General features: G+C 35.1%; 1 protein-coding gene across 6 annotated transcripts in view; it reads left to right on the forward strand.

Annotated features, from left to right (window-relative positions):
* The first annotated feature begins 455 nt into the window (after positions 1–455).
* Positions 456–21228, forward strand: part of LOC128240915 (collagen alpha-1(I) chain-like) — an 83593-nt gene continuing 62820 nt past the window's right edge. For 3 of the 6 annotated variants that reach the window (XM_052957904.1, XM_052957905.1, XM_052957907.1), the window contains exons 1-3: positions 456–596; positions 2888–2964; positions 19391–19702. In XM_052957904.1, the coding sequence (XP_052813864.1) occupies positions 586–596; positions 2888–2964; positions 19391–19702 (400 nt within the window). In that variant the 5' untranslated portion in view covers positions 456–585. The remainder of the gene's footprint in view (positions 597–2887; positions 2965–19390; positions 19703–21228) is intronic. The other 3 variants (XM_052957908.1, XM_052957909.1, XM_052957910.1) reach the window with 1 other exon arrangement.

Raw genomic sequence — 21228 nt, forward strand, 5'->3', positions numbered from 1 at the left:
TTGTGTCGAGGTAGTCTCCCTTGTAAAATGTTCGGGTAAATCATATTGGCCCGACAAAATTCAACAACTTAAATTACTAAAATTAAGTCTGATTTAATATGGACCTTTCCAAAGTATTGCATACATCCGATGGCTTAAATGTCAAGAAAGATATTACATAGCCTTTTTTATTGTGGGTTTAATCTGTTGTATATTTGTCCTTACTTAGCAAGACGCTTCAATTTTAATATAATGACTTTAAGGACACTGATAAAATATTGTAGATCAGGGTATGTCCGTTTTTATACACTTGACTAAGGTTTGTGAAAGAAAAACGTGCCTTCTAAAGTTCTAATCCCCTTTCAAATAATTAAAAGCTAACAGCTTGAAACTCTCGTACTGGCTCGGCTGCATGAAAACTGCTTATCATGCGCAACAGGTAACCGCCACAGTCGAGTTTACGCGTACATATTTCACAGCGGTTTACCTTAAGTACCAAAGTTTGTCGGATAACTTGTTAGTCTGTCGTATGGTTCACATTTGTTGTAATGTCGTCTGATAGCTGAGTGTTAATTTTTCGGATATTTTTAAAACATTTTCAACAAGATGAAGCAAAGGTACTGTTTTATTTTAGTAGAAAATATTGCGATTATTTTTAAAATTTCTATCAATCAAAATTAATGATATTCACGCGCTAATTAAACAGGTGTTTTTTATTAATCGGTTAAATTGTTAATGCACTGACTGAATCGAACATGCTTTTGGTGAAAGTATCTTCTGCAGTTTATCGCGCTGGCGATTTCTCGAAATATTGTCATACATTGGCCATAAAATGACACAAGGCATGTCAAGATGAATTCATTATTATTCATTAGTTTATCAATTAAGGGACAATGTTAAGGCTTCCAGAACTATGATGACGTTGTCGAGACGTTACAGTAGAGGGCCGGTATTCGGGTATTACATAAAAAACATCTTAAGTCATGTTTTAACTTCAATCAATTGCTAAAGTTAAGTACCTCAGTTATTATATGATATAATAACTTAATATTATCTGAAATTCCTTATACGCATTTATTTGAGGCCTAAAAAAAAGATGTCTGTTTCGGGTAACCCGACCCTACCTATAAAAATGCGCAGACCCTTACTATTTTTCCGTATCTGAGCAAAAAAAATATTCTTTAGCGAATAGAGAGTTACGAAGGGCAGAGAAATGCAGATTTTAATCAGAATTATTGTTTATATGATAAAACAAAGTCAGGCAATGACTGTTACGTAGGAAAGACTGCCATGTGCAAGAAAACACTCTGAACTTACGACAGATTTTGATTTTTTTTTTTTTTTTAAATCCCTACCTACCCTACCTAGAAATTTTGGGAAGGTTACCCTAAACAAACAATTATTTTTTTTTTGGCCTGATTGAAAAATACATACTATCAATTTAAAAAACACTGATAATTCAATTATTTTAATTCTATTTATAGGAAATTGACTGAAGTTCAGATGACTTAAGATGTTTAATGAATACTGACCCTGGTCAGAAAGTGAAATCAATCCTGTTTGTTGAAGTTCTTAAGCTAACAAAATGTTTTAAAGTCATATTTGTAATATTCTTTAAAATATTTGATACAAAAAATACTGGTTATGAATCAGAGTAATTTTAATGAGTTATTGAATTAGTAATTGTGATAAGGGCAACAATTCTCAAGTTATTGATAGTTTACACAGGCGCAAGTCTATAATTCCAATCATGCAGGTTCCAGGTTATTGAGATAACACATATAAGCGCTAGTCTATAATTCCAGTCACGCATGCACCATGTTATTGAGATAACATACAGGCGCAAGTCTATAATTCCAATCACGCAGGTTCCAGGTTATTGAGATAACACACAGGCGCAAGTCTATAATTCCAGTCACGCAGGTTCCAGGTTATTGAGATAACACACAGGCGCAAGTCTATAATTCCAATCACGCAGGTTCCAGGTTATTGAGATAACACACAGGCGCAAGTCTATAATTCCAGTCACGCAGGTTCCAGGTTATTGAGATAACACACAGGCGCAAGTCTATAATTCCAGTCACGCAGGTTCCAGGTTATTGAGATAACACACAAGCGCAAGTCTATAATTCCAATCACGCAGGTTCCAGGTTATTGAGATAACACACAGGCGCAAGTCTATAATTCCAATCACGCGGGTTCCAGGTTATTGAGATTACACACAAGCGCAAGTCTATAATTCCAATCAAGCAGGTTCCAGGTTATTGAGATAACACACAGGAGCAAGTCTATAATTCCAATCACGCAGGCTTCAGGCGCTGTAACTGTTTTGTATCATGCTGTCAAAGACAACAATAAAAAAGCATGTGGTATGATTGAATAGCCTTGTAATTCATCAACAATATAATGATTACGCTCATTTTACTTGTTACCCTTTATAATACAATGCAGACAAAAAAAAAGTAAAACACTTTCAAACATGATACAGCTTAATTTTCACACCTAGTGTTTTTTCCAATTTAGGGGAATGGAGGCGAGACCCTTGGAGAAAAGACAAATAGCTTCGTTTTGGCAAAAAGGGGAACAAACTAACATGATTCATATAATGTTCATCTTGTTTTCAAACCTTTTATTCAAATATTATATCGACATAGTTATGAATGGTACATTATTGCTACATTTGCTGTTAAGATGTCAATTCACCTCCATTTTTTTTCAGGGAATATTTTTACATCGGTAGGGATAAAATATATATTACTCAGAAGGGAATGGAGCCCCAAAAAGGGCCGAAAAAGTACACTGAAACCAAATAGCAACAAATATTATCGTCAAAATGTTAATGTTCATGTTCTGAAATTTTGTAATTTTTCGTTTTTTATAGATAATAATATATTTTTATTTTTTTCAGGGCGCTCGCGGGCGCAGCCTTGCTGTTGTTATTTGGAATAATTCCCAGCATTACAGCGCAGAGTAGGGGCGACACAGGTTAGCTTTTATATGTGTGAAAATATGTAATCAGAAAATAAATCATATATATTTGCATATAAGGAAATCATTTTTTACGATAAATATTTGGTGATTATACTGGTCCTTAATGCAAGATGCAAACATTGAAATATAATTATAAAAGAAGTAAAGCAAGATATGAATAAGTAAAAAAAGAAAAGAAAAGATAATAAACAATGAAAAAATCCAAACACTGTTATTAAAATTACTTATTTTGGTTTTAATATTAATCATTATATAAATGGAGCAATGTGCATGTTGAGTGATTCTGGACCTTTTTCAATCCTCAGACTATGTACTTTTTTCAATCCTTATTTGCAGTTGTCCATTTGTGCATTAGATTACTTTCAGAGCTTATCATTGCGGTGATAGATGATCAAATAATCTTCCAAAAAAAACTATTTTAGTCATTTATCTCTGTATGTTAGCAGTCATTATAATCGTCTTTCTGCATTTTTCTGCTGTGGTATTGCACTGAAGATGTCTATCTAGACCTCAGATCTGTCATTGTATGACAAATTTAAACATTGATCAGTTTTGATCAAATATTGATTTTTAATAATCACTGAAGAGGATGTTCTCATGTTGAAAATAGGCATAATACGGATCCCAAAGTGTTTGGGCAAACATCATTTTAACAGGCATTTAGGTAAACACAAACTACAAATGAACATAAGTGGGAAAATTTCAACATGTGCAGTTTTTATCTGTTTACAAACAAAGCTTCAAAGGCCTGCACAGAATAAATTGTAGATTTATGAACCAGTTATCAATGGACATACAGTTACTCATAGAAGAGCACAAACTAGTGTTGTAGGTCGCCTGTATACTTGTATAATGATCCTAGGCTGTAACCAACCCCCGCTCCTGTTTTGGTATACTTGTGACACCAGTAAAGTTAACCTGGGAGGAAAAGTGTGCCTGCTGCGAGACTCGAACCCACGTCCCCCTGAACACTTAAGCATGGCCCTGCGCTACCAGCTGAGCTAAACGGGCGGCTGGTTCTTATACCTACACACATTTCACAATTCAAGGGAATTGAGTACTCAGCACTCTTTGTGGAGGGTTAATGGTATGCAGAAACTCAAATTTGAGCAAACTTGGAATGCAGACCCTCACAATTGTTTAACTTATTACGCAGGATTCAGTCCAAATATGAAGGGAGTATTTGGTATGCAGGGGGCAAGGCATAACCCCCTCTTAAGACCAGGCTCAAATCCTCTAATTGCATTAGTTTTCACCCCTCCCAATGTTTACTGTCCTGTGTGTTTATATGACCTCTGAGTTAAACATTTGGCTGAATTATACACACAATTGACTTCATAAATGACAGACCTACATTTTAATGTACTTGAAGGCAATTTTTGTGTCATAAAAAGGTTTAATGGCTATTCTGAAATGAACTCTATACCAGTTTATGCTGAGTGAAAGTCTTTAATTAAATACAAAAGATTTTCCACATGATTTGCAGAAAAAATGTTAACTTAAAAGGGTTGCTTTAGTTGTTCCAGGATTTGCATGTTGTGTTGTTTGCGTTTACAAAGAAGTTTTTGTACTTAAGTTTTGTATGCATATAATTAGCTTGCATTTGCTTTTTTATTCCTAAATTGCATGCTTTCAAATCATCTTGGCATACATTTCAATATTTCTGAACTTTATTGCACTGTGAAGCTTTATACCCTGTATAGTTTTATTATTTTGTTATGTTTTTTTCCTTTCAGTTAATTTAGGAATGCACTTCTGCGGATTATATTATGATTATTAGGTGTAATATTTCTTCAAGGATTAAAAGGTTTAAATTGTAATGCAATAAAATATTCTCTGTTTAGCAAAAAACAACAACAGTGATAAATCACGAATGTATTCAGCATTATATAATATGACAGGGGTGTTTCCCAAAGAACAAAAATTCAAGTGGTCATATTAGTGAAATTGCGGCAGACATTACATGCTAGATATGGGGCTATAATTTCATGGTAAAAGCTTATTATTCAGGAATTGATATCTATTATTCTATTTGTGCAGATATTTTGTTCCCTCCTAAATGTTTTATTGAGACTGACAGATACTAGATAGGTCAACATGATGATGGTCTGTGTGCGGTATTTTAAGAGTTCATCCGCCAACATCGATGAGTGTCCTTTATAACTGCGACATTTTGATTGCTTAATGATTTGGATGTTTGAAAATGTTGTCCAGTGTTTAACAAAGCTTTGGATTCTAAGGTGACCTGGTTTTGAGAAAAAAATGTTACCTTGATCATTTAAAACTTCTGTATTGAAATCAGCATTTTTAGTTTTCATGCTAACTTGTAAGCTTTTATTGCAAGTCACTCATTTGTAAGGCAAGTTAATTACCCATTGGTCTCATTAACGCTATTTTAGACAGACTCTAACATGTACACAAAGACCAGGGGTGTATTTAGAAGGTGGTCCCCAATTATAAAGGTTATTTGCATGGCTAAGTCATTCCTCCCATTTTTCAAATTTTCATGATAAAACAACTCAAAGAAACTCTTGTTTGGCTGTATTAAGATCCCCCTATCAGATAACACATTGAAGAAATAGAACTTTTTTAATCAAAATCATTTGCAGTATGAAATGTACAGTATGAGTGGTGGGGGAAAGCCGAATCCTATACCATACTTTTCGATTTGTGCGGTGTTTGATTTCACTGAAAACGTGAAGAATGTCCCAAAGTAATTTTTCACTCCTGTTTTCAAGTATTTATGCGACCACGGTCACAAAGCGTTAGAGCTACTGAATTGGCAAAGACTTAGATAAACTGATGTCTTACCTTTAATTAACTAGAAAGAAATGAGAGCATTTGTCTACATGATTTTGTGAAACTGTCGCAACATATGATCCTATTTAGTTTAGTTTTTAATATTGTCTGCATAGCAAATAATTTGCATAATAGCCACATTATTTAGAGGCTATAATTTATTTAGTCGCCCAATGGGAGTAGGCAAATTGTTAACATTTTCCACTAACCCTGCTGTGTTTTTATATTATTTATTTTAATGAAATAGCAACCAACAAGTAATCGACCATTTATTTCTTTTTCGCAAATGTGTCAGCCTATCAGTGTTTGCTTGTAACAAGATAATTTCATTGACTAATATTAAAAGAATGTTTTACTTTTGTACGGGTTATGCATAACTAATACACAGAAATAAGCAATTACTTAGTGTTGGCATGAATGTCTTTATAGTAGCCGCGCACAAGAGGGAACAGTTAAATGAATCAGATATCAGTTTATAATGCCATTTTAATGGAAATTTGACGGCTGTTTTCATCAGGGAGGAATGAGCTTCACCAACGACGAATATGTCTGCTTATATTTTGTTCAGTTTTGTAATTGTAGCTACATTTATTTAGCGTAACACCAAAATGATTCAAAATTTCTTTTTCAACCTCACCAACATTTCCTGGACAATATAAACATTTCATTGAACTATTTTCCTTTATATTTTGAACAGCAGCATAGGTTAGTTTAAGTTGAAAGTGTATGAGTGACATATTACAAATTAATTAACAAACAAATGGCACAGCTGTCCACCAGCTTTGTCCATCATAATTATAAATGGGGGTCCTATGTTAAGTCAGGTTTACAATGCAACCCTTGAGGGTGGCCAGTTTCGATAATGGCAACTGTCACTTCCTTCATTAGCAACAGTGGACTAAATGTCACTTGAGTGTTGTTTTTACACGCATTATACCAACAATAAAAACTGCAGCAAAAAAAAATACAAGTACGAAATAGATGGTGTATTGTTTACAGTCTCAATTAGAATGAACTTAACCAGGTAAATATATATCTGCTGTGAAAAGATGATTTAAATAAGTTTGAAACTGTTGAACACAGAAATGCAGCTTCTTTCACTCTGCCCCTAGGGTGAACACATACCATAAGGTCAAGGGTATTTTAGTCTCCTCCTGGAGTTAGTGCTACCATAAATATTACTGATTTTGTTGTTGGAATTTATCAATAGTCATCACAAACAATGAAACATGTTCGTCACTATGTATAACTACTGTTTGCCAAAAAAGGATGAATGCTTGGTTTAGATGGAGTCCTTTTCTTTAGGAGCTGTAAGTTCGTGGTGATATTTCACATGTATATGCCACTGATGGCTGCAGTCAGCTTCTTTGATGTGGGATGTCGATCTACTGGCAATAGTTGTTGCACTTGACTTGAAATCCACTTAAGGGATTTGGGCCATCCTAAATAAAATGCTTAGTTCATTTTCAAACAGAAGTTATTATGTACATGTAGATATCTTGTTGTTGTTGTTGTTGTTCAAGTTGGCAATGTCTGCAAGAAAAATACAATTATTTACAAATTCATTGACCCGGCATTTCATGTTTTTTGACCTGAACATTTATTACATTATTCATCATTGCTGCTGTCAGAATGATTTTCAATTGTTGTGATAGTTTTGAACCAAACTATGAATTATTTGTGCCCTTTTCCTGCATATTTGACATTTTCTTACATTCTTTCTGTAGCAAATAACATTTCATTCAACCCTGCTCAACATTCTACAGATGAAAGAAAAATTCCCACACTAAAAGCATGCAGTTCCTGTTTATAAAATAATGAAATCTACAGGAGTCAAATGTGCAAGTGTTTTAGACATCTGCAGATCATGCGATGCTAAGGTTTCTAATGTTTAAAAGTGCACCGAAGTTAATCCTTAAATGCCTGCAGATGGAGTTGATAACAACAAAAATGCAGTCACAATTTTAATGATAAAATAATGGGCCATGCAACTATGCGGCACCATGCAGCTCTAACCCTTACAGATTGACATGTTCGTCTGATGGGAATGTGACCTACACTTGAATCAGTCAGCACAAGAATGTAGTACACTTGCTCACTCTGGCACAAGAATGTATGACACTTGATCACTTTGGCACAGGAATGTAGTACACTTGATCACTCCGGCACAAGAATGTATGACACTTGATCACTTTGGCACAGGAATGTAGTACACTTGATCACTCCGGCACAAGAATGTAGTACACTTGATCACTTCGGCACAAGAATGTAGTACACTTGATCACTCTGGCATAAGAATATAGTACAATTGATCACTCGGGCACAGGAATAAAGTACACATGATCACTCCGGCACATGGGATGTAGTACACATGATCACCCAGGACACAGGATGTAGTACACATGATCACTCGAGACACAGGATGTATAGTACACATGATCACCCAGGACACAGGATGTAGTACACATGATCACTCCGGCACATGGGATGTAGTACACATGATCACCCAGGACACAGGATGTAGTACACATGATCACTCGAGACACAGGATGTATAGTACACATGATCACCCAGGACACAGGATGTATAGTACACATGATCACCCAGGACACAGGATGTAGTACACATGATCACTCGAGACACAGGATGTATAGTACACATGATCACCCAGGACACAGAATGTAGTACACATGATCACTCGAGACACAGGATGTATAGTACACATGATCACCCAGGACACAGAATGTAGTACACATGATCACTCGAGACACAGGATGTATAGTACACATGATCACCCAGGACACAGGATGTAGTACACATGATCACTCGAGACACAGGATGTATAGTACACATGATCACCCAGGACACAGAATGTAGTACACATGATCACTCGAGACACAGGATGTATAGTACACATGATCACCCAGGACACAGGATGTAGTACACATGATCACTTAAGACACAGGATGTATAGTACACATGATCACCCAGGACACAGGATGTAGTACACATGATCACTCCAGCACATGGGATGTAGTACACATGATCACCCAGGACACAGAATGTAGTACACATGATCACTCGAGACACAGGATGTATAGTACACATGATCACCCAGGACACAGGATGTAGTACACATGATCACTCGAGACACAGGATGTATAGTACACATGATCACCCAGGACACAGGATGTAGTACACATGATCACTCAAGACACAGGATGTAGTACACATAATCATTTGGAAACATGATGTAGTACATTTGATCACTTATGACATGATATTTAGAACACTTGATCACTGGGACACGGGATGTTAGTACACATGATCAGAGTCTATATGCTCTTTGAATAATATCTTTTTTTTATTTATTTCTGTTTGTTACTTTGAATTACTTTTATCCTTTGATATGTTTCTGCCATTGCGGTTATCTATTCTTCATTTTGAGATTTTTGTATGATTTATTCTAATGATTATTTAATCAGGGTTTCCGCCATGAATTTCCTAAGGCATGTCGGAAGGGGAGGGTTTGGGAGGGGTGTCCCCTCCTGACGTCGATTTTTTTTTAATTTTCGTATCCAAAATGGTGCAATTTCCTGCATTTTAAACAAGTTTACAGTTATGTTCCTATGATTTAGAATTACCAACTCAAGTCCGATTAACATTAAAAATATTTGTGAAAAAGTTTAATGGTTTCTCTTCATTAATTATTGGTATTTCTCAAGTTTTCCGACAATACAATATCGACGATATCGATCGACTCGTATTTCGTTTAGTGCGGGTATTATTTATATTGACACCGTTGACGTCGCAGCAAAACGTGTAAAGCACGCTGCATGCTGGAACACAAAAGAGCCCGGAGCAAAGCGACTGCTCGTGGGTGTATTCGTATTTAAGCTGCTACAGCTAATATTTTTAAAGCCGGGTCGGCTAAATAATAACTTAAAGGGAATGTTATGTGCATTTTCAGATGTATTTATCTTTTTTTCTAAATAAATTAAAAGAACAATAAAATAATCAATGTTTAATAATAAGCAACACAAAATATAACTTTACACTTTTAAACTAAAGACGGGAACGCGACTCAATTACATACGACGACATAGCATAACCCTTGTTTATAATAACACAGATATCTTCACACGGTTCTCAATAATAATTTAATAATTGGTTAACAAACGGACTCGGGATTAAGAAACAAAATAAAACGACACATGATTAATGTTACCGAACTCAATTAAGACATATTGTTTACTTTGCATTCATAGATGATTATAGTGATGACGGTCGCAATTACGACAGTGGTGTTTTTCACACATTCCCATTTTGATAAAGAATAGGAGGAGTTTGGTTAATTGGACCGTCGATCCTCACCGACACGCCTTCATGCTGTCGTCGATCCTGAATGGCTGATACAAATGCCGTATTAGTCCCGACACGCCCTCTGGCTGTCAGTCAACTGTTGCAACCGTTGCAATCGCAACAAAATTGTGTAATGTCAGAACTGATGATTGATTTGATAAGGGTTGTCGCTAAGCGGATTAAAGCATGTCGGCATAATTAACGCATGTCGGTAATTAGCCTTGCCAGCGGAAGGCACGTCAGGCCCGACAAGCCATAAAGGGCTGGCGGAAACCCTGATTTAATTATTACCAATAACTAGTTAAACATCTAGAGGGCATTTTGTATTTCTGAGATATCCTAAAGTGCACTGCAGTAAAACTAGCAGGTATATCAATTAAGACAATCCCATCTCTTAGAGATAAACCAATTAATAAAAGCACCCTTCTTGGGAACAGGTTATTAACCGAATTGCAAAGATTTTAATGAAAGTGCCTAGAGATTCGGAAATATTTATAAGCAAATCTGAGGTTTTTGCCTCCAGACTGTTATGTAACTCTGCATTATTATGCTTAAAACCTCTGTTTAGTTGTAATGCACTTAGACTGTGGGTGCTGCAGTTTCTCCTGACAGGAGAGATTTTAACAGACCCAATGAAAGACTGATGCAAGTAACTCCCTTGTTGCACTTTGTCTCCATACTGTTTGCTCAGGCACATCACTGCCCCCTCCCAATAGAAATTAATCAAGTAAAAAATGTGTGTATGTTTAAAAGTAATTGCTTACATATTCGATATTGTCAGCTCACATTTCATGTAAATTTTTAGTATTAAATGTATTATCTTCAAAGGTCAATTATCTCTGTAGAAAGAAAAACAAAAACAATGAAGATTAATTAATTAGAGGGACTTTATTCTTATTTTATTGTTCATATACGACCACGCCTTTTTTACAACAATTTATTTTTTGTTATGATTGCAAAATTTAAAGTACATTTAAGGTTCTATGCATAGTTCAGACTGGAGAATGACTATGGATGAGTTAGGGGAAGTTGAAGCATTAAGTATTTATAGGGGCCACTTTGTCAAGTGTTTTGTTGGACAATTAAATAATCAAGGACTTTGTCAGATGTTTGCTAAGTACATTGAAAAATGTAGTAACATGGTGTCTGATTTCAAATAAGATTGACATTCTACAAGTTAGCTCGTTCTTTTAATTGACAATTTACTAGTAGTGCTTGACTGTTTTCTTAAGTACCGCTGGTAAAGAGGGCGCAGCAAAAAGTGTGACTTACTGTGTAAATCTCAGTGAAAAAAATCCAGTACCTTAGACAGTAAAGAAAACAAAATTATATGACAATATAAAGTAAGACTGGTTGAAGATTGTCTCCCTGGTGAGTCTTTGGCGTATCTACAGGCTGTGAAACACACTTCCACGCTTTAGGGCTTACTTCGAATGTATAAGGCATACTTCCAGGCTTTAAGGCATTATATAATGTCCATGGTTCATTTTAAGGTAAAAGGCAAACCATCAGGCTATTATAGACTTGATAAAGAAAAAACAACCCAAAAGAAGAGAGGTGTACTTTAATGCATATAATATTTCTTCACCTGAAATTGGGTGGCTTTAAATTTCGGTTATAAATGAAATAATTTTACTTCAAACAGATTGAAATATCTGAAGCCAGCTGCTAATAAAAAAAGAGTTGAGACGAATAAATAATATATTGGCATATTAAATGGTTTATGAATGCAAAGAAAATGTTTATATTGAAGAAATTTGATCGATCGGTTTGATAAATAAAATCAATTTCACCCTAGACAAACAGTAATGCAGCCAATCTTGATTCCCTGCACATTACCATTCATACAAATGAAGTAAAGTGTCTGAATTCATCAATTCTGATGTATAAATACATTTATTGTGAGTTAGTTTAAGCTTGTCTGGTCCGTATTCAGTATCATCCTCAGTCAAGTCTGAGTTTGAGAAGTATAAAATTGCTTGTTGTAAAAATGCTTTAATTGCAGGATCAAGCAAATATGGTCAAAAGCGCTCATTATACATGTGTATCTGTTACGGTACAAATAATCAGTTTTACGATCAGAACACATCTTTTGCCAAAATGAAGTGTATTATAAGCATTTCTTCTGAGTCAATATATCGTTTATGTTACAGATTACTCCGTCCAAAGGAGCAAAAAATTGTAACAGTTTCAGTGTGCTGTATTATTAGTTACATAAAGTTAAAAGGTTAGCATTAGATTTGTCCTCAATGAATTAATATCCGCTATCTGATAATGTGCCATTTATGCATGTAATTAAAAATCAATTAAGTTTATTCATAAATAAAAAAACAAGGGTAAAATGGCACTAGTGGGTCAAGGGAGGGGGTGGGGGGTCTACTAGGTGAATGAGCTATCAAATACTATCAAGTGAACTTTTCATGTCAAAATGGTAGAAAAAATATGGATAAATTACACCAAAATAGCTTAGGATAAAACTAGCCGCGGACCATGTTCCCAGCCTACTTTAAGGTTTCCTGGGGTATGGGGCACATGCCCAAAGTTGCGCCCCTACAGTGCCTCTAACGTCAACTCCTGGGGCTGCCTCGGAGTGAGTCAGTGTCTATAGTATCTCACTGGAGTGTTATTCTAGATATCAGATTAGAAGTGAAGTAAATCATACTATTATACTGTGACAAGATAGACATTGTCAATAGAATGATTTTATTGTCTTCTGGCCTATGTATGGTGATCTTTATATTTTAAGGCAATTATATTTTCCACAAGGCAAGACCATTCATAAATTGAATTTATTTATATAATCAGTCAACCTGTAAGTTGCAAAAAAATTAGCAAAATCCATTCAGGATTTTTATGACAGAATGGTCTAAAGTGCATATAAATAAATGCTGAATAAAGCTATATTGAAATTTATCTAATGCATTTGACTACATTCTGATGATCAGATAAAAGTAAATACATCCAATATTATGGTAATTTGATTGAGAAAACTTTTATCCTACGTTATTCAAATTTTTAATGGCTCCGTTGTTTTGAGATTCAGATCTTGCTGTCTGAGTGTATCTGCTACCTCCGTGTTGTATTGAAGTCTGAGGACGCCCTCAAGTTTTGTAAAACACACTTTTTTATAATGACGAAATAAAGTGTGGAAAACAGTGTTCAAGTCATAAAATGGGCGGTTGAAATGGCAATTGGACTTGTTAAATTTTCGAATATTATCATAAGGAGTGTTAAAAATAAAATACTGACAGCTGGAACGCTACAGCAAATGTTGATTTTTGCTCAAATATTGTCTTTGAAGAACACAATTTTTAATAATATTGCTAACAATTTTGATTCGTTGTAGTGTGATTGGTTGATAGACATATACAGATGATGATATTAATGTATTTTTAAAAAGTCCAAATAAGAATCAACTGTGGTGGCCTAGCAGTTAAAATCTTGGTTACTAAATTTTTCTTGACTTTACCGGCGTTGGTTCGAATCCCACTAAAAAACTACATATTTTTTTTATACTTTATGATTTTTTTCTGCAATTTGGGTAGCAACGAGTAAAATAGTGTTAAATTAGTGCTTTAATTTAGATGCATTTTGCTATAACAAAAATTGATCTGAAAACAGTTTTCTTTATAAAATAAATAAACAAAAAGTAAAATAGTAACACTGAGCAAACATTGTCTGAGTTCCTACTTTTATGCGTTAACCAAATGTTTTTACAAGCCCTGTATATATAGTTCTATTAAAGAACTATATATATCATCCAGATTTTGACCAAACCCGGAAAGCATTTTACCACTATGGGCATAAATGTGGGCTAGCTGGCCCATTTTGACCACTTATTTCAAAATTTCTATCACTAGAAATTAAAGTTTGATTCCATGCCCTCCCCTGTGCACTGAACCCCTGTACTATAATGATATTTTATGATCAGATCGTATCAATATTATGTAAATAATTGCACCTACACTTGGCAAGGTTTTCAGCTTGAATTCGATCACATCACAGTTCTTCATACCAGCTTTATCTTTTTATTACAGCTAATATTCTTGTTATCAAAGTTAAAATAGAAAACAAGATTGAAGAATTACTGCTGACTTGATGGGGTATGATATGGAACTATCTCTAACATTGTAGGTTTATTGTATCTCGAAATAATACAAGATTGTATTTGTGCACATGCTGCATTCTTGATATGACACTTTACAGTGAAATTGCTCAACGCCACTAATACATGAACGAAACATTGATGAACACAATTTATAAGATGTTAAACTGTTATGTACATAAAACTGCAAATTATGTTGTCTATATATATTGAATCCCACCCATGCAGTATTCCAGGGGTGATTTGTTGAAATCCTCGACTTCCCGTGTTCGTTGGGTCATGAAGGCATAAATGTAGCTATGCAAGTCCGTGTTAAAGTTGTGTGTAATTTTGCTTTAATAGAACCATTCTTTAATTTTGGCATATGAGACAGGCACAGCTGTCCAAAGATTTTTTTTAATTTAAGCAAATAGAATAAATAACTTACTTATGTGTGACCACGAATAAATAACTTACTTATGTGTGACCACGAATGCATCTATTCTAGCCACACATGTGCTCGAGCTTCAGTAGACCACACTTTATATTGTTAATTAATGACTAAATGGAAATTGGGAGTTTGTTTTTTGTCAGAGGCTTTCCAAATGATTAATTGTTAACTTAAATCTTTGATTGTACAAACAATTAGCTAAAACAAATCGGATTTGTAATTGTTTATTCTCCTTAACCAGCTGTCTGTCACGGCCAGTGTCAATTGTCAGGGATCAAAGGATTACACTCATTACAATTAACAATTATACCGATCACTCAATAATTACATGGGCTTAATTTCGTGGGGCTGCCCTTAAGACCTCTAGTTGAAACCTGAATATATGGTTGAAACCCAGATATATGCCCAGGGTACATTAAAGAACTGGGGTATTAGACTGACAAGTGTTTTCTTTTGTTTTAGGACCAGTTTTGACAGCTTTGAAATCTGTCATTCAACTTGGTTTAGGCCATTTGAGAATTTTTGGTTAGGTTTTGTGGTGAAATGTTTTAAGGACCTGTATTATTATGCAAACAGGCTGTAATCTGCTTTTGTAGTGCATATAGTTATATGTTAACAAGCCTGTTTTTTTTTAAGAAGTCATGCTTATAATTCTGCTGTCTGAGATTAGAAATTAATTAATATGTACTTTATTAACTCGTCTGTTTTTGAAAGAAACAAAATAGGGTTGTCAGCGATGGCGATGTCAGTGCAAATTTTTGACCTTGGCCATTACTCAAAAAGGGTTTAAGATATTCTAAGGAAATTTGGTACACAAGTTGCCACTCTGAGATACTAAGCTCATATTTAGCATGTATAGAACACTTCTCAAGCAAGTTATGGCCCTTAATCAATTGAAGAACCACAAGATGAGCATTGGCAGTTGCTCCTTGCAAGGTGCTCTTCTTTCACAAACACCCTTGTGTATTTCTTTGGCCTTAATTTGAATTTCCTATTTACAGCTGATTAAAGGTAATTGTCTTTAGAGCAGACAGCTTCTACCAAAAGGGCATTGAGGAGGCACAAAGGCCATTTTGACATTTGGTATCATTAGCCTATCTCTAACATAGAATCTCTTTGAGAAGGGTTTTGTCTGTTGTGGGTAAAAAGACATTTAAACATGGTTTTAATGAGAATCAATGACTTCAAAGCCACCTGATAAAAGCTAATTAGTGGTAATGATCATTGTTTAAAGGTATTTCAGATATGCTCTGAAAGAATTTGATTGTTACTTGTGAGGCTGCCTTGCATCTTTTACACTTCAAAGTTGTGTCACCTTATTTGTATAATTTGTGTCTGGGAATTTCATTTGATTAAAAAATTGAATGCACTGCCCCGTATCTGCAGTTGTCTTCAGCTGTTTTGTATTTAAGAACAAAAGTGTTTCTTATAAAATAGCTCATCTGTATTTTGCTAGCCTTGAATTGCTCTGACGGGTGTCATTGTCATCATAATGCTTGGCAATAACTCAAAAAATTTCAAGAAATTCAAGTGAAAGTTGGTACTCATATGTTGCCTGAAATGATGCATACACGGAAACCAAGGTCCATAACTCTGACTGTGATAATTGTAAAGTTATGCCCCTTTTAACTGATAAAACATCAACTAACGAGCGTATGTGTTTGCTTCTCAGCATTCTTGGTAATAATCTCAGTACCCCAAGCAAGCTCAACCCATATAGTCATCATTTGCTGTCAGACAGAACAGGGTTCTCGATCAGTTTGGGTTGATCTGCCCCAAATGGCAAGGTACACTCTGTGGATACAAGTTCATAAACATTTTCAAGTGGTTGCTTCTTCTACTTCTACTTCGTTCCTGCCTAGGGCGTAAGAGCATTGCAGGCAAGTGACGCCATGAAAAACTAAACCAGTCCAATTTGTAGGTATTCTAAGTGGCAAACAGGGACTTTCATTTACCAAAAAAAAAAATTTGTTTTTTTTTGAAGCGCCCAAGTGCCATTTCAGCCAGTGGCCAATTCTTATTGAAAACGCCTGGAACAGCTAGTCCCAAGTAGACAGACCATTATCATATGGACATTATAGAACAAAGACTCTGGATAAGATACACTTATTAAACTGTTTGTATGGGCTTAGTCTCAACCAGGGTGTCGTCCTTCCATAAACATCCTTGACTATAGCTGGCTTAAATTGCTGGGCAGATGGACCTACTGATACAATTCATGGTTTAGATAAAGTGGTCAACATTTGAACAGCTTAACTTGCATTGGAGGCTCCGTGTAGATTGTCATAGCTGGCATAGTTCAGATGACGGATAAATTGGATCAAATGTGACAATCATAATGAAGCTAATGTGACCAGTGTTTAAATTGAGACATGATCGTTTGGACTACAAGATACAAGAATTTAAGATCTGGTATATGATAACAAGAAACATTAGCTTGATCTTGCAATGAGCTATTTTCCAACAAATTAAAAAATTAAAGAAAGTATTTGTATACTCTTCAATGTTTTTTTCATGTTTTCCTGTCATTAAAAACTCGAACTAAAAAGAGGGACATTTTCAAATTGCCATAAGTAGAAATCTTCAAACTCAGCATAAGTGAAAATTAAATTCTTACTTTATTAACCATTGAATGCTGGGTAAATTGTCGTCTGCTCAAAAATATTGTCTGCTTTATTCTAAATTTCTTTCAATTTACTTAAAACTTTGGGGATACATGTATATTGACTGAGTGGCAAACAGCTTGGAGCCTGACCAGGCGCCGAGTTACTCGGTGCCTGGTCTGGTTCCAAGCTGTTTGCAAAGCCTTTAAAATCGCCATCAGCAGCCTAAGGGATAAATATCTCTCTTCAGCCCTTGCTATTAAGTTACATTGTTTTACAAACCACCGTCAGATTAGGCTGCCTCTTGTCACAGGATGTAAGACAACACATAAAAAGTCGAAAATGAGATGGGACAAATAAAAAGTGAAAAAATGAAATACCTTCGTGGACCACTGGTATAAAAATTAATGAAGCTGAAAATGCAGATATACACTATTCTTCACGCCTCACGATTTTTGTCAATGGCTCTTGGTACAGATTTTAATTGTAAGGAGACACAGACTACCCTCCTGAGGTCATCCAATATGTTCGCACTAAATGGATGGTAAATAATTGTCAAAAATTGATAAACATGTATACCATGTTTTAGAGGGAAATATTTAGTGTATACATAAACAGGTCAAGTGTGATATTTACATTAAAGGTACATCAATTTTAATAATTGCCTGTCACCAGGCCTCAAGTTTGGTTCCAGTTTCCATTCCCATAGTTTAAGGTGTAGTTTTTTTTCAGTTCCAAATGCTTTAATTCTGTTCTGAAAAAGAAAACTAAAATATGAATACTGGAGAGGCATAAACATTCCAGGAGAAGAATTCGGGTTATTTCCATGACATCATAACAATTACGGGAGAATATACTTAGAATACAGGTTATTTCCATGACATCATAACAATTACGGGAGAATATACTTAGAATACCGGTTATTTCCATGACATCATAACAATTACGGGAGAATATACTTAGAATACCGGTTATTTCCATGACATCATAACAATTACGGGAGAATATACTTAGAATATTTGTTATTTCCATGACATCATAACAATTACAGGAGAATATACTTAGAATACCGGTTATTTCCATGACATCATAACAATTACAGGAGAATATAGTTAGAATACCGGTTATTTCGATGAAATGGACACAATTCTAGGAGACTATACTTAGAATAAGGGTTATTTCCATGACATCATAACAATTACAGGAGAATATACTTAGAATACCGGTTATTTTCATGACATCATAACAATTACAGGAGAATATACTTAGAATACCGGTTATTTCCATGACATCATAACAATTACGGGAGAATATACTTAGAATACCGGTTATTTCCATGACATCATAACAATTACGGGAGAATATACTTAGAATACCGGTTATTTCCATGACATCATAACAATTACGGGAGAATATACTTAAAATACCGGTTATTTCCATGACATCATAACAATTACGGGAGAATATACTTAGAATACTGGTTATTTCCATGACATCATAACAATTACATGAGAATATACTTAGAATACCGGTTATTTCCATGACATCATAACAATTACAGGAGAATATACTTAGAATACCGGTTATTTCCATGACATCATAACAATTACAGGAGAATATAGTTAGAATACCGGTTATTTCGATGAAATGGACACAATTCTAGGAGACTATACTTAGAATAAGGGTTATTTCGATGAAATGGACACAATTATTGGATAGGAAAACAAGTATTTCCATGTTGTCTCTTTGTAAATCACAGAGTCTGCTTGATACTTTCTAAATCACAGCATCTGTTTGATAGGATTGGATGTCCCAGTAGTTTCATAATTTTATACATTATTTGAAGGTTTTGAATCTTTGGCAATGTTTTCAATGTGAGGCTTATCTAAGTCTTATAAGCATAATGGTTGCAGCTTTAAACCATGTCTTGTCCCTATAGTTTTCATTGCTTTATTGACTTGTGGAGTGGACTTTGATATCAACAGAGCATTCTGAGATTGGCATGAGCATGAGAATGTATATATAAAGCTGACATTTTCTTCTCTGCTGGCATGGAAAAGAAAATACTACTTTCTAGAAGAGTATACAAAAAAACGTCACCAATTTCATGTTTTGTTTCAGTTAATGTTAGACTCACAGGTCCTGATAATGTGAAAGAAAACACAGACGTAAGTCTTGTATGCAATGTTACCACTGCTTTAAACGCAGATGACAGTCCGTTAATTTTTGAATGGTTTAAAAATGGGCAAGCAGTTGAGCATCGTTCCGGAGATCCTCGTATAGAATTTTTGACTTTGCCTGGAGTAGGCAATACGTTCATCAGTGAGCTGATCATCCATGGGAGTCAAATGCCTGATAGTGGTCTATATGTGTGCCGAGCGTCAGTTACTGGCCAGATTAACGCTGCTAGTCATCGACTTTATATAGAGCCGGGTAAGGACAGAAGGATTTTATGTTACTACAGATGGAATAAAGTATACTCAATGCGTTGGACCCACTTTCCTCGATCACTCCGAGGAGCGAAAATCCGCGGAGGAAAACGGAAAGTGGGTGTAACTCTTTGAGTGTACTGAATATATGTAACCATCATAAGATGGACATGAGCGAATATAAGCAAAATTCAATATGCTTTTTTAATTTTGTTTCCCAATCAGACTATTTTCATGGTATGTAAACTGAAGTGTTACATGATGTATCTTTTAATCACATAACATTGAATTTAATGCTGTTTAAGGGACATGGTACTAAATTGGGATTGCCATATCCAGCCCCTGAATGTGTATCATGCAGTTACTTTAATAAGTGTTGTCATAATATGTATCATCAATATCTGCTATTGACAAATTCTGCAATATCATCACTAGTTTAACTAATTTTATCACAATTGCTTGTTGATGTTTCTTGGAATGCCTGGATTTAAAGTGGAGCAGGAATTTAAGCATACATTTCGTCACAAATGCCTGTTGACGCTTCTCGGAATGCGAGGATTTCAAGTGGTGGGAGAATAAAGCCTCGTAAGTGTGTGCAACAAGTGAACTTATTGTAAACGTCAAGTGTTTGTAGGTGTTAATTGCCAGTGGAATAAGAGACTACTTGAGTCTTAAGTAAAGTCATCAGCCTCATGCTTGACATTGTTTTCCCTTTTTTGGCCTTGAAAGTCTGGGTCAATTTGAAGAATATCTTACATCAGCATTGTGATATGTCATATATTTTCTCGTTCCTTTTCGCCATTGAACTTGACTAATGCTAAGTTTATCCTCTTGTTGACCTATTGCCATTGTGAACAGTCTCAAACAAACAGACATTGCTATATACATGCTACAGATGTATTTTTTGCCTTTAAATGATTGGGTAATCCAACAAAACAAGGCAACTGCATGAGCCTTTAAAATCTATCCCTGTGGAGAATTTAACATAACAGTTTATAAATGGCTCATGAGTAATTCCTGAAATAGTTTGATCATGATCACTTCATGAATTGTGAAACATACTTATCTCATCAGAGAACACAATCTACATTACTAATTGATGTAAATAGAGAGTTTTAAGTCACATTATGGGTGGGTGTGTGCAAAGAATTTGTACAGTGATACAAAACACATAAAAAATGTCCAAGATATCTTAAATTTGCACAGAGTATGTCAATATTCCAGAAACTCTTCACTCTGTGGAAAACAAGTAGAAGAATATTATCACGTTTGTAATCATGTTTGTACAGCCTTAATGCTTAAAACACTTCTATATTCTTTGCAAGGTATTAATGCAGTAATTTAGTGCAATGCGACCTTATAATGTAAACACCAGTCTCAGGTATGTGGGAAATGCAGAATGTGCGTCTTTGTTAGTGTCGGTGACAGTACAAATATTTGCTGAAAGTGAAAAATAACTGTCCTTAATTCTGAATTCAACGCAAAACTGGGCTATTTGCCAGTCATTTGCCTTGCAAGTTATAGACAAGT

Source organism: Mya arenaria, chromosome 7 (genome assembly GCF_026914265.1).
Source record: "Mya arenaria isolate MELC-2E11 chromosome 7, ASM2691426v1".
Taxonomy (NCBI): domain Eukaryota; kingdom Metazoa; phylum Mollusca; class Bivalvia; order Myida; family Myidae; genus Mya; species Mya arenaria.